At 43.5% G+C, this 12,863-nt stretch overlaps 1 protein-coding gene across 3 annotated transcripts in view; it reads right to left on the bottom strand.

Annotated features, from left to right (window-relative positions):
• Nucleotides 1–12,863, bottom strand: part of ARHGAP44 (Rho GTPase activating protein 44) — a 143,529-nt gene that overhangs the window by 67,929 nt on the left and 62,737 nt on the right. For all 3 annotated transcript variants that reach the window (XM_059997801.1, XM_059997802.1, XM_059997803.1), the window contains exons 2-3: nucleotides 4,053–4,092; nucleotides 3,571–3,675 (exon numbers count right to left, since the gene is read on the bottom strand). In XM_059997801.1, the coding sequence (XP_059853784.1) occupies nucleotides 3,571–3,675; nucleotides 4,053–4,092 (145 nt within the window). The remainder of the gene's footprint in view (nucleotides 1–3,570; nucleotides 3,676–4,052; nucleotides 4,093–12,863) is intronic.

The raw sequence follows: 12,863 nt of genomic DNA, 5'->3' as shown, positions 1-12,863 counted from the left end.
GCACAGGGAACTATATCCAATATCCTGTGATAAACCATAATGGAAAAGAATATGAAGAAAAACGTATATACGTGTATAACTGAATCACTCTGCTGTACGGCAGAAATCAATACATCGTAAATCAACTATACTTAAATAAAATTAAAATAAAATAAAAGGAAGTTGCTGGCCTGAAATGCTGGGTAAGAATATTCCATGTGGAGGGTAGATCCCACATGAAGGCTCCGCATGGATATGAACAAGGCAAGTTCAATCACAGGTCAGTGCAGTTGGAGGATGATGATGGGGGCAGAGGAGGACGGTGGGCGGTGGCGAGAGCTGAGCTCAGAGATGCAGGTGGAAGATGTACCATTAGGGACCAAGGGCCAAGCTAAGAGGCTGGGATTTTGTGCTACAGTGGGAATCCTTTGGTGGGACTGAAGCATCTGATTTCATTTTAAACACTCACTCAGGCAGTTGTAGAGACCAGATGATGAAGGGGCTGGGGGGGCGGTCGGAGTGGAGAGCAGAGACCCCGAAGGGAACACTGCTGTGTTCAGGCAACAGATGACTGTTGCGTGGACCGGGCTGACGAACGTTAAAGCAAATGGAGCTTCTTTGGAGGAAGAGCCAGCAGGACTTACTGAAATGCACGCGGGGAAAGAGTGAAAAGTAAGGATAAAGGATGATGCCTGGGATGTAGACCTGAGCAAGTGGGTGGATTAACAGTACCAACCCTTCCCTGCTAGGTCCTCCTCCTGTTAGAGCTTCCAATGCTATAGTTCCTGGGGGGTCTTGATTCAAGGCCCCTTGTCTTCTCACCTGTATTTTCTCCCTGGGTGATCTCATGAACTCCCATGGATTCAACAAGTCCTCAAGCCAGGGACCTGGAAACCCCTCTCCCTTCCTCGTACCTCCATATCCATTCGATTGCCAAGTCCTGGTACCCTACGTCCAACATCCATCACATCTCCGACCTCTCTCCATCTTCACTGACCCCATCGCGTCCCACCTTGACTGCGCCCCTACCTGTCTAAATGGATCCTGACTTCCCCCATAGCCCCACCCCATTTATCCATTCATCACACAATCACCAACAAATCTCATCACGTTACTTCTGAATAACACGCTGGCCTCCCACGGATCTCGGGGGGAAAGCCCCGACGTTGGCCATGGTGAGACCGGGTGCCCTGCCATCCCATCTCACACCCTCTCCTTGTCATTCCCTAACCTCTAGTCACTCGGGCCACCTTCACGTTGCTCAAAAATGCCGAACGCCTTCCCGTCTCTGGAAAATCCACACATCGCGCACCCTAACCTAAAAGCACTTTTATCAGTGTCAGTGCTGTCAGCTTTAGCTTGTCCTTAAAGGTCACTTTGAATTTCTTTTCAGTTTGATCATTTATTCAGTCAGATGAGAATAAGGAAAGACTGCTCAGCTCAAGAAATCATGGGCAGGGACTTCCCTGGCAGTCCAGTGGTTAAGACTTCGCCTTCCAACGTAGGGGGTTTGATCCCTGGTCAGGGAGCTAGGATCCCAAGTGCCTCACGGCCCAAAACACCAAAAGGTAAAACAGAAGCAATAGTGTAACGTATTCAATAAAGACTTTAAAAATGGTCCACATCAAAAAAATCTGAAAAAAAAAAAAAAAGAAATCATGGACAAAATCAAGCACCTGGCATCTGTGCAGGGAAATCACTGATCTGTACATGCCTGAGCTTATTTCTGCTGCAGACTTCTTCCAGGTCCACTGAAGAGCTGTCCAGTTCATACGGTAATCACTGCACCAGTGTGGCCTGTGCCTCCTGACATCCCGGTGCTCCCCACGCGGCCCGCGTGCCCCCTCCTCTGGGGAAGCGTGAGTAACCAGCTGCCTTCTCAGGGCCAATCGTCCTCTGACCTGTCGGCCTTGCCATATCGCAAGTTTGCTATCGATTCATGAGATTTTAGAAAACCTGGAGAGCCAAAAGCCTCCTATATAATTCGCAAGACCCCCGATCCAATTAAAAGCTTATAAATCTGGGGAACTTGACCTTATCCTCGAGAAATAAAGCTAGCAGTCATCAACCTACCAACACCAAAGGTCAGTTTCAAGACTCTGGTGCCGACAGTCAGATGCTACTCTCGATACCAAAATATACATTCCTGTTGGCCAGTTATTTTATTTTACTTTATCTTTGGCCGAGAGACATGCGGGATCTTGGTTCCCCGACCAGGGACCAAAGCTGTACGCCCTGCAGTGGAAGCGCGGAGTCTTAACCACTGGACCGCCAGCGAAGTCCCTTGACCGCTTGTTTTAAAAACAGTGCTTTCTGGAACAAAAGGACGGAAGTGGGTCACAGGCAGGCCTGGCTACAGGCCCCACGCATGGACCAGCTTCTGGAGTCCCATATACGTGTTTGCTTGATGAAAGGGTTTCATGTCGAAAGCAGTATTGCAAACTCTGCCTTTAGACTGTCAGGCTCCCCTTGCTGAAAGTCCTGATAGACACAGAATTATTTCCACAGACACTTTCCAAAGCTGTAAACATTTAATTTCTACCACACGTGAGTGATTCCTGCTGGGAATATTAAGAAAGAAGAAACCAGGGCTGGGAAGAGAAAATGGAATGATTGATAGAGCAAGCGGAGCCGTTCTGGTCCTGCAGCGTGAGATGGTGGAAGGATCAGGGCACATGCCATGATCACTTAGACAAGCGAGACCAGTAGAACCTGGGGGGCTCGGGGCGACCACCGGGAAAAGAAGTGAACAAGAACTCCAGGCCAGAGAAAATCAAACAGACACCAAACACGTCGATCATAAACTCAAGGAGGAAAGAAACCCCCCAGATTGCATCTCCCCTGTAACAAAGCCAAGCGCACAGCTAAGAATAGCTTTTCATCTCTGGTGGACTTGCGGGGGATGCAGGGGTCAAAGGGAAGAGAATCTTCACGACTGTTCACCCCAAGGACTCATTCGGTGAAGTCACACGATGCAGGGCCTTTAGTACTAATGCCCTTCTAGAGAAAGACCCTGGAGCACTTCCACGTAGCAGGTTCTCTTTATTGCTTCATTACAGCAAAAACAATTTTCATAAGAGCCTTTATAGATAGGCCTTTATAGACCTGTAACCTCCAAAACCACAGTGTAATTATCTTACGCGCAGGCTCAGCGGCCATGGCTCACGCGCTCAGCCGCTCCGCGGCATGTGGGATCTTCCTGGACCGGGGCACAAACCCGTGTCCCCTGCATCAGCAGGTGGACTCTCAACCACTGCGCCACCAGCGAAGCCCTGTAATTATCTTGCATGTGATCTTAAGATACTACGGAGGCAAATGGAAGCTATGAACAAACAGCTGGGGTAAGAGAAAGGTGACGGCCTCCCTAACGGTGGGATCTCAGCACGCCCCTGCTCTCCTCAGGCGTTGCCCCTGTCTGGGGAAGACAAGGATGGGGACCAGATCTTGCCTGGTGAGGGTAGGGGATGCTTCAGGCAGGTTAAAGGGCACGGCGAGGTGCGAGGCACTGCCACACCACAAGACAATTCTCAGACACCGCCTGGTACGTCAGCAGGCGAGTTTCACATCCCCCAGGGCTGGGAGGGCACTTACCGAGCGCTTGTCCGCCTCCGCCCCTTGCTGGCCCTGCAGACATGCCGTGAGCTTCTTGTGTGTGCTGTGGGAGACCTGCTTCACCAGCTCCAGTCGCTTCTCCACCTGTGGACAGAGCAGTGGGTGGGGCTTCTGGGTGAGGGGAGGTCAGAAGTGGGGTCACGGGGTCTGGACAATCAAGGGACAAGACTGACTCAGGTTTCTGCAGAGACAACATCCAATGCAGGAGAAAAGGAGGGGAACCACAGACGCAGGAACTCTCTGCTAACCATGCAATCAAACGCCTTCAAATGTCTTCTGAGAAACCTCACCCGGACCGGTGTCCACAGGGCAAGGGGCTACCATAAAGGATAAAAGCTGTGTCTCTAAACAGACCAGAGGAGCAGCAGCGGAGCAGCTTGAACAGCATCGGGAAGGGCTCGCCTGTGAAAGGGAGTATGTGTCTTTGGCACCTATGAGCTACAGGCCAGCGACAACCTTACCTGAAGAAGGTCTTCGCTCAGAACTTCAGTCTTCTCTGCCCTAAAGAGAAAATGGAGAGACATATCGGTCAAAAAAACCCAAACAAACAAACAAAAAAAACTAGGAATATAGTCTCATAATTACTCTCCACTCTCTCCCCACTTATAGAGAGATTAGAAAAACAGAGACATTAATAGCAGCTATGTTTTTTGGTTTTTTTTTTTTTTTTTTTGCAGCACGCGCACCTCTCACTGTTGTGGCCTCTCCCATTGCGGAGCACAGGCTCCGGACGCGCAGGCTCAGCGGCCATGGCTCACGGGCCCAGCCGCTCCGCGGCATGTGGGACGTTCCCGGACCAGGGCACGAACCCGCGTCCCCTGCATCGGCAGGCGGACTCTCAACCACTGCGCCACCAGGGAAGCCCTATAGCAGCTATTTTTAAAAAATTTTATTGAAGTATAGTTGATTTACAATGTTGTTAATTCCTGCTGTACAGCAAAGTGACTCAGTTATACATATATATTCAATATATGCTTCTTCATCTTCTTTTCCATTATGGTTTATCCCAGAATATTGAACATAGTTCCCATACAGTAGGACCTTGTTCTTTATCCATCCTATATACACAAGTTTGCATCAACAGCAGCTATTTCTAACAAGAGAGAATATAGACAGTACTGGAATTTATTGGAACCTCAAGGAACGAGCATTCCAGCAAAAACATAGTAAACAAGATGGTCTGAGGAGTCTGCTGCTACAGCATGGAAACTGGATGAAGCACAACAAACACACTTCTTCTGTCTCCAGATTATTTTTTTCCAAGTAACAGAATTAAGTAGGTTCCCCCACCCATCCCCCTTGGTCTCCCCCAAACAAGCAAAAGTAGCTTGAAAATCTGAGCAGAGATCAACAGCGAACACGGAGACAGCACTGAGTCCTGCTGACAAATGCAAATGCCACCACTGAGATCCGGTCACCACTGTGAGCCCCCCCACCCCACCCAGAAAGTGAGGAGCTGGAACCAGGGGTTAACACATTCAGGGAAAGAACTTGGATGCCGGCTGGAGTGTCCCAACCTGTTAGCAACCCCTGTCTCACATCAGAGGAGAATGCAAATCTTCTTAGAGCAAAGCACAAAGAGATACACTCAAAAACACAACAGATAAATCAAAATATAAACTAACCCACCGAAAGGAAAGAAAAAGAACACAAGGGACTTCCCTGGGTGGCGCAGTGGTTAAGAATCCGCCTGCCAATGCAGGGGACACGGGTTCGATCCCTGGTCTGGGAAGATTCCACATGCCGTGGAGCAACTAAGCCTGTGTGCCACAACTACTGAGCCTGCACTCTAGAGCCTGCCAGCCAGAACTACTGAAGCCCGCGTGCTACAACTACTGAAGCCCACGTGCCTAGAGCCCATGCTCCGCAACGAGAAGCCACCGCAATGAGAAACCTGTGCACCACAACGAAGAGTAGCCCCCGCTCACCACAACTAGAGAAAGCCTGCGCACAGCAACAAAGACCCAACACAGCCAAAAATAAATAAATAAATTTAATTAATTAATTTTTAAAAAGAACACAAAACAATAAAAAACAGAAAGAACAAACATAAAACAAAAAATTAAATGGCAGACTTAAGCCTTAACATAGTCATACATAATTATATTAAATGTAAATGGCCTAAATATGCCAATTAAAAGATAGATTGACAGAGTGAATTGAAAACATGCAATCTATGAGAATCTCACTTCAAATATGACATAGGCAGGCTGAAGGTAAAAGGGTAGGAAAAGATATCATGCAAACATTTATCAAAAGAAAGCAAAAGTGGCTATATTAATGTTAGAGAAAGTAGATTCAGAATAAAGAAAATGACCAGAAACATAGAGGAGCATAATATAATGATAAAAGGATCAATCCACCAAGAAGATGTAGCAATCTTAAATGTGTATGCACTAAACAAAGCTGCAAAAATATGTGAAGCAAAAACTGACAGAACTGAAAGGAAAAACAGACAAATCCACATAAAGACTTCAACATCCCCTCTCTCAACAACTGACAGACCAGCTAGATAGAAAACAAATCAGCAAGAATAAGTAAGAACACAGCAATTCAATTAACCAACGGAATTTAACTGACATTTATAGAACACTCCAATCAACATCAGCAGTATACACATTCTTTTCCAGTACATATACCAAGATGGGCAACATCTGGGTCCATAAAATAACTAATTTGATGTTGTTGGTGGTGGCGGTTTTTTGCCGCATTGCGTGGCTTGCAGGATCTCAGTTCCCCAACCAGAGATCAAACCTGTGCCCCCTGCAGTGGAAACGCAGAGTCCTAGCCACTGGACCGCCAGGGAATTCCCTAAAATAACTAATTTGAAAGAACTGAAATCATATACAGTGTATTCTCTTATCACTAACAGAAAGATAAGAAGAAAATACCCAAACACTCGGACACCAAACAGTATGCTTCTATTTATTATTTATTCATTTAATTTACTTTTGGCTGCGCCGGGTCTTAGTTGCAGCATGCAGGATCTTCGTTGAGGCATGCGGGATCTTTCATTGCGGCTCTCAGGCTTCTCTCTAGTTGTGGCACACAGGTTTTCTCTCCTCTAGTTGAGGCACGCAAGCTCAGTAGTTGTGGTGCATATGGGCTTCGTTGCCGCATGGCATGTGGGATCTTAGTTCCCTGACCAGGGACTGAACCCACATCCCCTGCATTGTCAGGCAGATGCTTTACCACTGGACAACCAGGAAAGTACCAAATGCTTCTAAATAATCCATAGAACAGAGGAAGTCTCAAGGGGGAAAAAAAATGAACTGAAAATGAAAATGCAATATATCAAAATGGTGGATATAGCCAAAGCAGTGCTGGGAGGAAATTTTATAGCACTAAAATCATATATTAGAAGAGAGAAACACGTGCAAATGAGAATCTTAGCTCCTACTGTGGCAACCTATAAAAAGAAGACCAAGAATAAGCCCAAAGCCAGCAGAAGGAAAGCAAGTACAAAGGGCATAATAAATTTAAAACAAAAATAATAATGGAGAAAAGTAATGAGACAAAGAGCTGGTTCTTTGAGAAGATAAATACAATTGAAAAAACCTCTAGCACAATTGAAAAGAAGGAAAAAGAGAAGACAAATTACCAAGAATAGGAAAGAGGAAGTATCACTACAAAATCCTGTAGATTTCAAAAGAACGTCTTTGAACAACTAATACACGTATGTACATTTGACAATTTACATGAAATGGACTACTGTACTTAAAAACCATAAATTACAATACACTCAATATGAAACAAATAATTGAAATAGCCCTGTAACTGTTAAGAAATTGAACCTGTACTATTAAAAGTATCAAAAAAATATTCAGATCCAGAAGACTTCACAAGAGAATTTTACCAAATGTTTAAAGAAGAATTAGCCCCAATTCTACATAATCTCTTCCAGAATACAGAAGAGGAGGAAACACTTCCCAGTTCATTTTATGAAGCTAGCATTCCTTTGATACCAAAGCCAGACAAAGAACAGTAATAAAGAAAGCTAACTATAGACCAATATTCCTCATGATATAGATGCAAAAATCCTTAACAAAATATTACCAAGTATAATTCAACAACCTATAAAAAGAATTTTTCACCATGATCAACCTAGGTTTAGTCTAGGGATACTATTCCAGGGGTTTTTTAATCAATCAATGTAATTTACCATATTAATATATCAAAGAAGAAAAACTACATGATCATATTAATCGATGTAGAAAGAGCATTTGACAAAATTCAACACCCATTCTTGGTGAAAACTCTCAGAACACACAGAAGAGATAGAAGAGAACTTCTGAAGTTGATAAATAAATCGCGGAAAAAAAAAAAAAAAAACTCTGTAACTAACATTATGCTTAATGGTGAAAGACTAGATGCTTTCCCCCCTAAGCCTGGGATCAAGACAAGTATGTCCGTACTCAACATTCATTCAGCATAGTGCTGGAAGTTTGAATCAGTGCAATAAGGCAAGAAAAGGAAATAAAAAACATACAGATACGAAAGGAACAAATAAAAATGTCCCTATTTCCAGATGACATGCTTGTCTATGTAGAAAATGCCAAGGAATCTACTAAAAAAAAAAAATTCCTAGAGCTAATAAATGAGTTCAGCAAGGTTGCAGGACATAAGGTAAACATACAAAAATAAATTTTATTTCTATACACTAGTAATGAATACATTAATACTGAGACTAGAAATAAAATACTATTAACAACTGCTTTAAAAAATAAAATACTTAGGTATCAATTTATAAATATATGCAAAGAATGTGTCTGTTGAAAACCACAAAATAATAAAAGAAAGATCTAAATAAAGGGAGAAATACTGTGTCTGTGGATTGGAAGACTCAACCTAATAAAGATGTCAATACTCAGAAAATCAGTCATGATTAAATGCAATCCCAATCAAAATTTCAACAGGATTTGTTGTAGATACAAACTGATTCTAAAATTCACATGAACTGCAAAGGAAGTAGAAAACCTAAAACAATTTTTAGAAAGAATAAATTTGTAGTACTCACTACCCAGCTTTAAGACTTACTATAAAACTAAGTTATCAAAAGAATATGGTAGTGGGCTTCCCTGGTGGCGCAGTGGTTGAGGGTCCGCCTGCCGATGCAGGGGACACGGGTTCGTGCCCTGATCCAGGAAGATCCCACATGCCGCGGAGCAGCTGGGCCCGTGAGCCGTGGCCGCTGAGCCTGCGTGGCCACTGAGCCTGCGCGTCCGCTGCAACGGGAGAGGCCACAACAGTGAGAGGCCCGCGTACCACACACACACACACACACACACACAAAAATATGGTAGTAAAAGGGCAGAAAAACAGATCAGTGGGACAGAATAAGGAAAATGGACCTAGACAGATGTAAGCAACTGATTTCTGACAAAGATGCAAAGGAGGAAGAAGAGTCTTTCTAACAAATTGTGCTGGTACAATTGGATATTCATATGCAAAACTATGAACTTTGACCCATGCTTCACATCATGTACAAAAATTCACTCATAATGGCTCACGGACCTAAATACAAAACATGAGACTATAAAACTTTTGAAGAAAACATGAGAAAATATCTTTGACCTTCGGTGAGACGATGAGTTCTTAGAAACAACATCAAAAGGATGATCCGCAAAACAAACAAAAAACGGGATACATTAGACTTCATCTAAATTAAAAGCTTCGGGGCTTCCCTGGTGGTGCAGTGGTTAAGAATCTGCCTGCCAATGCAGGGGACACGGGTTCGAGCCCTGGTCAGGGAAGATCACACATGCCGCGGAGCAACTAAGCCTGTGCGCCACAACTACTGAGCCTGGGCTCTAGAGCTTGCGAGCCACAACTACTGAGCTCGCGTGCCACAACTACTGAGCTCGCGTGCCACAACTACTGGAGCCTGTGCGCCTAGAGCCTGTGCTCCACAACAAGAGAAGCCACCGCAATGAGAAGCCCGCACACTGCAACGAAGAGTAGCCCCTGCTTGCCACAACTAGAGAAAGCCCGCACACAGCAACGAAGACCCAACGCAGCCAAAAATAAAAATTAAATAAAAATTTAAAAAATAAAATAAAATAAAAAAGACTGACCCGAGGAAGGAGGTGGGCTAACAAGTGACGCTAATTTTAGGAAGCCTGGTATTTTGGGCCTCATCTTTGTAAATGAAAGAGCATTGTTCACTATCAAGACAATGAACACTACTATTTTCAGAGGATGAGTCATTCTACAGGATGATAGGCACCGTGTAGGTGACATCTGGGTACAAGTTATGTCTTTTCATTTTATTTTTTACACCAATAGACTAAAGCAAAACAGAGCCTTGGCAAATGGATCTAAAAATTGTGCACTGTTCTCCTGATGGGCTTTAGAAGAACAATCACTGCCACCCACAAAAATCTTGATTGTCAGCGGTGTCATACATTAGCTTGTCAGGTCACGGCAGCATTTCCCAGAATGTGTTCCATGAAAAGATAGACTCATTAGACACCCTGAAGAAAAAGGTTCTGTGGACAAATAAGTTAGCAAACACTGAAGGCTATATTCTCCATTAACAGAGCTTCATTAAAATATTAAACGCTCTGAGAAGTCCCGTAGGAAATTTAAATGGCTTAATTTTGGCTAACTCGTCATTTCCCAAATCTATAAAAATATATTTCACATAACACCAGTTAATGACTACACCCTGAGTGCTGACTATAGTTTAGGAAACATGAAGATAAAGGTAATATCTTGGAGGTATTACCTTGGAGGTAATATCTTGGAGACTGCTACCTTGGAGTTCTGGCCTCATCACAGAAAGACACTTGGTTGGATTGAGAGCCAAACAATGAGGACGCTCAGCTGTCATGACAGAAGTCACGGAAGGAAACAGTGAGGCTGCCTTTAACGCAGAAATAGTCTCATTCCAAAACATTTCAGACAATAAGTCACCAAGTTACAACACCCAAGAAGTTGTCCAATGCTCTCAATTTGTCTATCACTGATATTTTCAGCACCTGTTGCTCTCTTTCTATTTGCAGACTCTCAGGCTGGGTCCCATGGATGTCCCCGTCTCCAGCATCTTCCCATTCGTCATTCACACTGCCTTTAGATATTCTTCCTAAAATGTCCCTTCTACCTAATGCCAAAGAGGTGCTCTGCTAAGCGCTTTACAAGCTTTCTACCACTGTTTAAAAATGTACCTGAGATTTGTTTCAGTCAGGTAGATAAGACATGCAGACGTGGTACCGTCATGAAGAAACTTACGCTTACAGGTTCCCAGAATCAGGAGGCATGGCACACCATGCAGGGACACACAGGGATACACCAGGGCAGGTCAGGAGGCAGAGAGAGCTAGGGGACAGTGTGGGCAAGTCTTTACTGTGGTTTCCACAAGAAGGATGGGTTGACAGAGCAAGGAAGCTGAGCAGGTTTAAAGTGGGATAATCTGAGTAATTTTGGTGGGCTCTGGGCTATGGTGGGGAGGGCCCTAATAGTCCAGCACTTGGCCCTGGAGTGATTTAGGGGCAGGAGGATACTGTCCAGACTACAGGAGCCTGAAAAGAGGTGGGTGGAGGTATGGATTCAGAATTGGTCGTTTGCATATCAAAGACGTGCTTTCAGGCAAACTGTTTGCTCTTTCTAGGAATCAGCCAGGCCTCGTAGGGGCAGTCTCTCCCAAGTCAGCGAGGCTTCAGATGCCCGAGCATCTGGAATACAGAAAACATAGTGAACACAATCACTCATTCCTTAAAAAAAACCCTGGAAGGTGTTATTATCCCCATTTTTTTAAACAGGAAAATGAGGTTACTCTGAATTAAGTCATCACCTTAGTGCAACATACCAAAATATAGTCCTGGAGCTGCAACAACAGCATCACTTTCAAACTTGTTAGAAATGTCAATTCTCCAGCCCCAACCAGACCTACTGAGTCAGAAATTCTGGGAGTGAGCTCCAACATCTGTTTTAAGATGCCCTCCAGGTGACTCCAATGCGTGTTAAGAAACACTGGTGTATGGAATAAAATCTAAGAATCTCTGCTTTGGAAAATCCTACTGAGTCAACGAATTTATCTCTTCAAGGTCCTCCAAACTGTCCCCACTGTTCTATGCCCAGGCATCTCCCGCTCTTCATTCTGGCCCCTTCCAAGAGGAAGGAGCTGTCAAGCTGCCACAATCAGACCAGCAGCAGAATTTATCAGCAATAATTGATGCTGGACTATAATGGAGCAATTCCAAAGTTCTGAGTGAAAATTCATTTCAATCCAAAAAGAAAAAAAATTATGATAACTTATCAGTCAAGTATAGAGGCAAAATAAAATCATTTTTAGAAATAGAAAAGGATGTTACCTCTCTTTCTGAGAAAACCCCTTGAGGATGCACTCCAGAAAAAATAAGGATAAAACTTGAATCAAGTAAGAAATGACAGAAATAAACCTGAGACCATCCAAGAGGAAATCCCAGGATGTCAGACCCGCAGGAGGCTCGGAGAGCAATAAATACAAATTGGAACTCAGTGGCCCCTAAGATGAAGAGAGCAAACAAAATAATAGATGAAATGAGTAAGTTATGTAAGTAAGTAAGTAAGTAAGTAAGGTATGAAGGCATATGATTCTCCCAACAGAAAAAAACAAGATAATCCCAAAGAAATTCCAGGAGAAGTACCCAAGAAAGATAGGATTCAAATATGAATCAAGAAACAAACAAATATGAATCAAAGTAAAGTGATGCATGATTGAATCATCTGTAGAATGTAAGAAAAGAGTATTTATTTAACCTTGGCACTAGGCAAAGTCTCCTTTATCTGGGTAGATATCTTTATGTTGGAACCACAGAGCATGAACTATTATTGACATATTACTTGGCTCTGCAATGAACAACATTTAAGTAGCTATAAAAGAAGTACTTAGTTGACTGTTGAACTTTTAGAATCAACCCATGAACAAAACACAGAAGACATAATTATGATGATTACAGGAGAGACTGAATGTAAATTTTATCAATCTTCAAGATGTGAAAAAGAGAAAGAGAAAAAAGAGAAAGGAAAAATGGGAAAGAAAGGAAAGAAAGAGGGAGACGCAAACAGTTGAGAGAGAGAGGTGAATAATGCTCAGTAAAGCCAGCCAAGAGAAACCGTATCATCTGTGGCAACTGCAGAGAGGTTTAAACATAAGAAGTAAAATGCTCTTTGTTAACAACTATTGAAAAAATAGGTATGGAGGGGAAGGCAAGTGGTATAATAGAATCAAAACCCCATCTCCCCAACAGGAAGTAAATTGTGTGTTTGTGGGTATATGGGAGAGAACCAAC

This window comes from Delphinus delphis, chromosome 19 (genome assembly GCF_949987515.2).
Source record: "Delphinus delphis chromosome 19, mDelDel1.2, whole genome shotgun sequence".
Lineage (NCBI taxonomy): Eukaryota > Metazoa > Chordata > Mammalia > Artiodactyla > Delphinidae > Delphinus > Delphinus delphis.
Note: the sequence above shows the minus strand (reverse complement) of the source record. Positions and strands in the feature narration are given on the sequence as shown.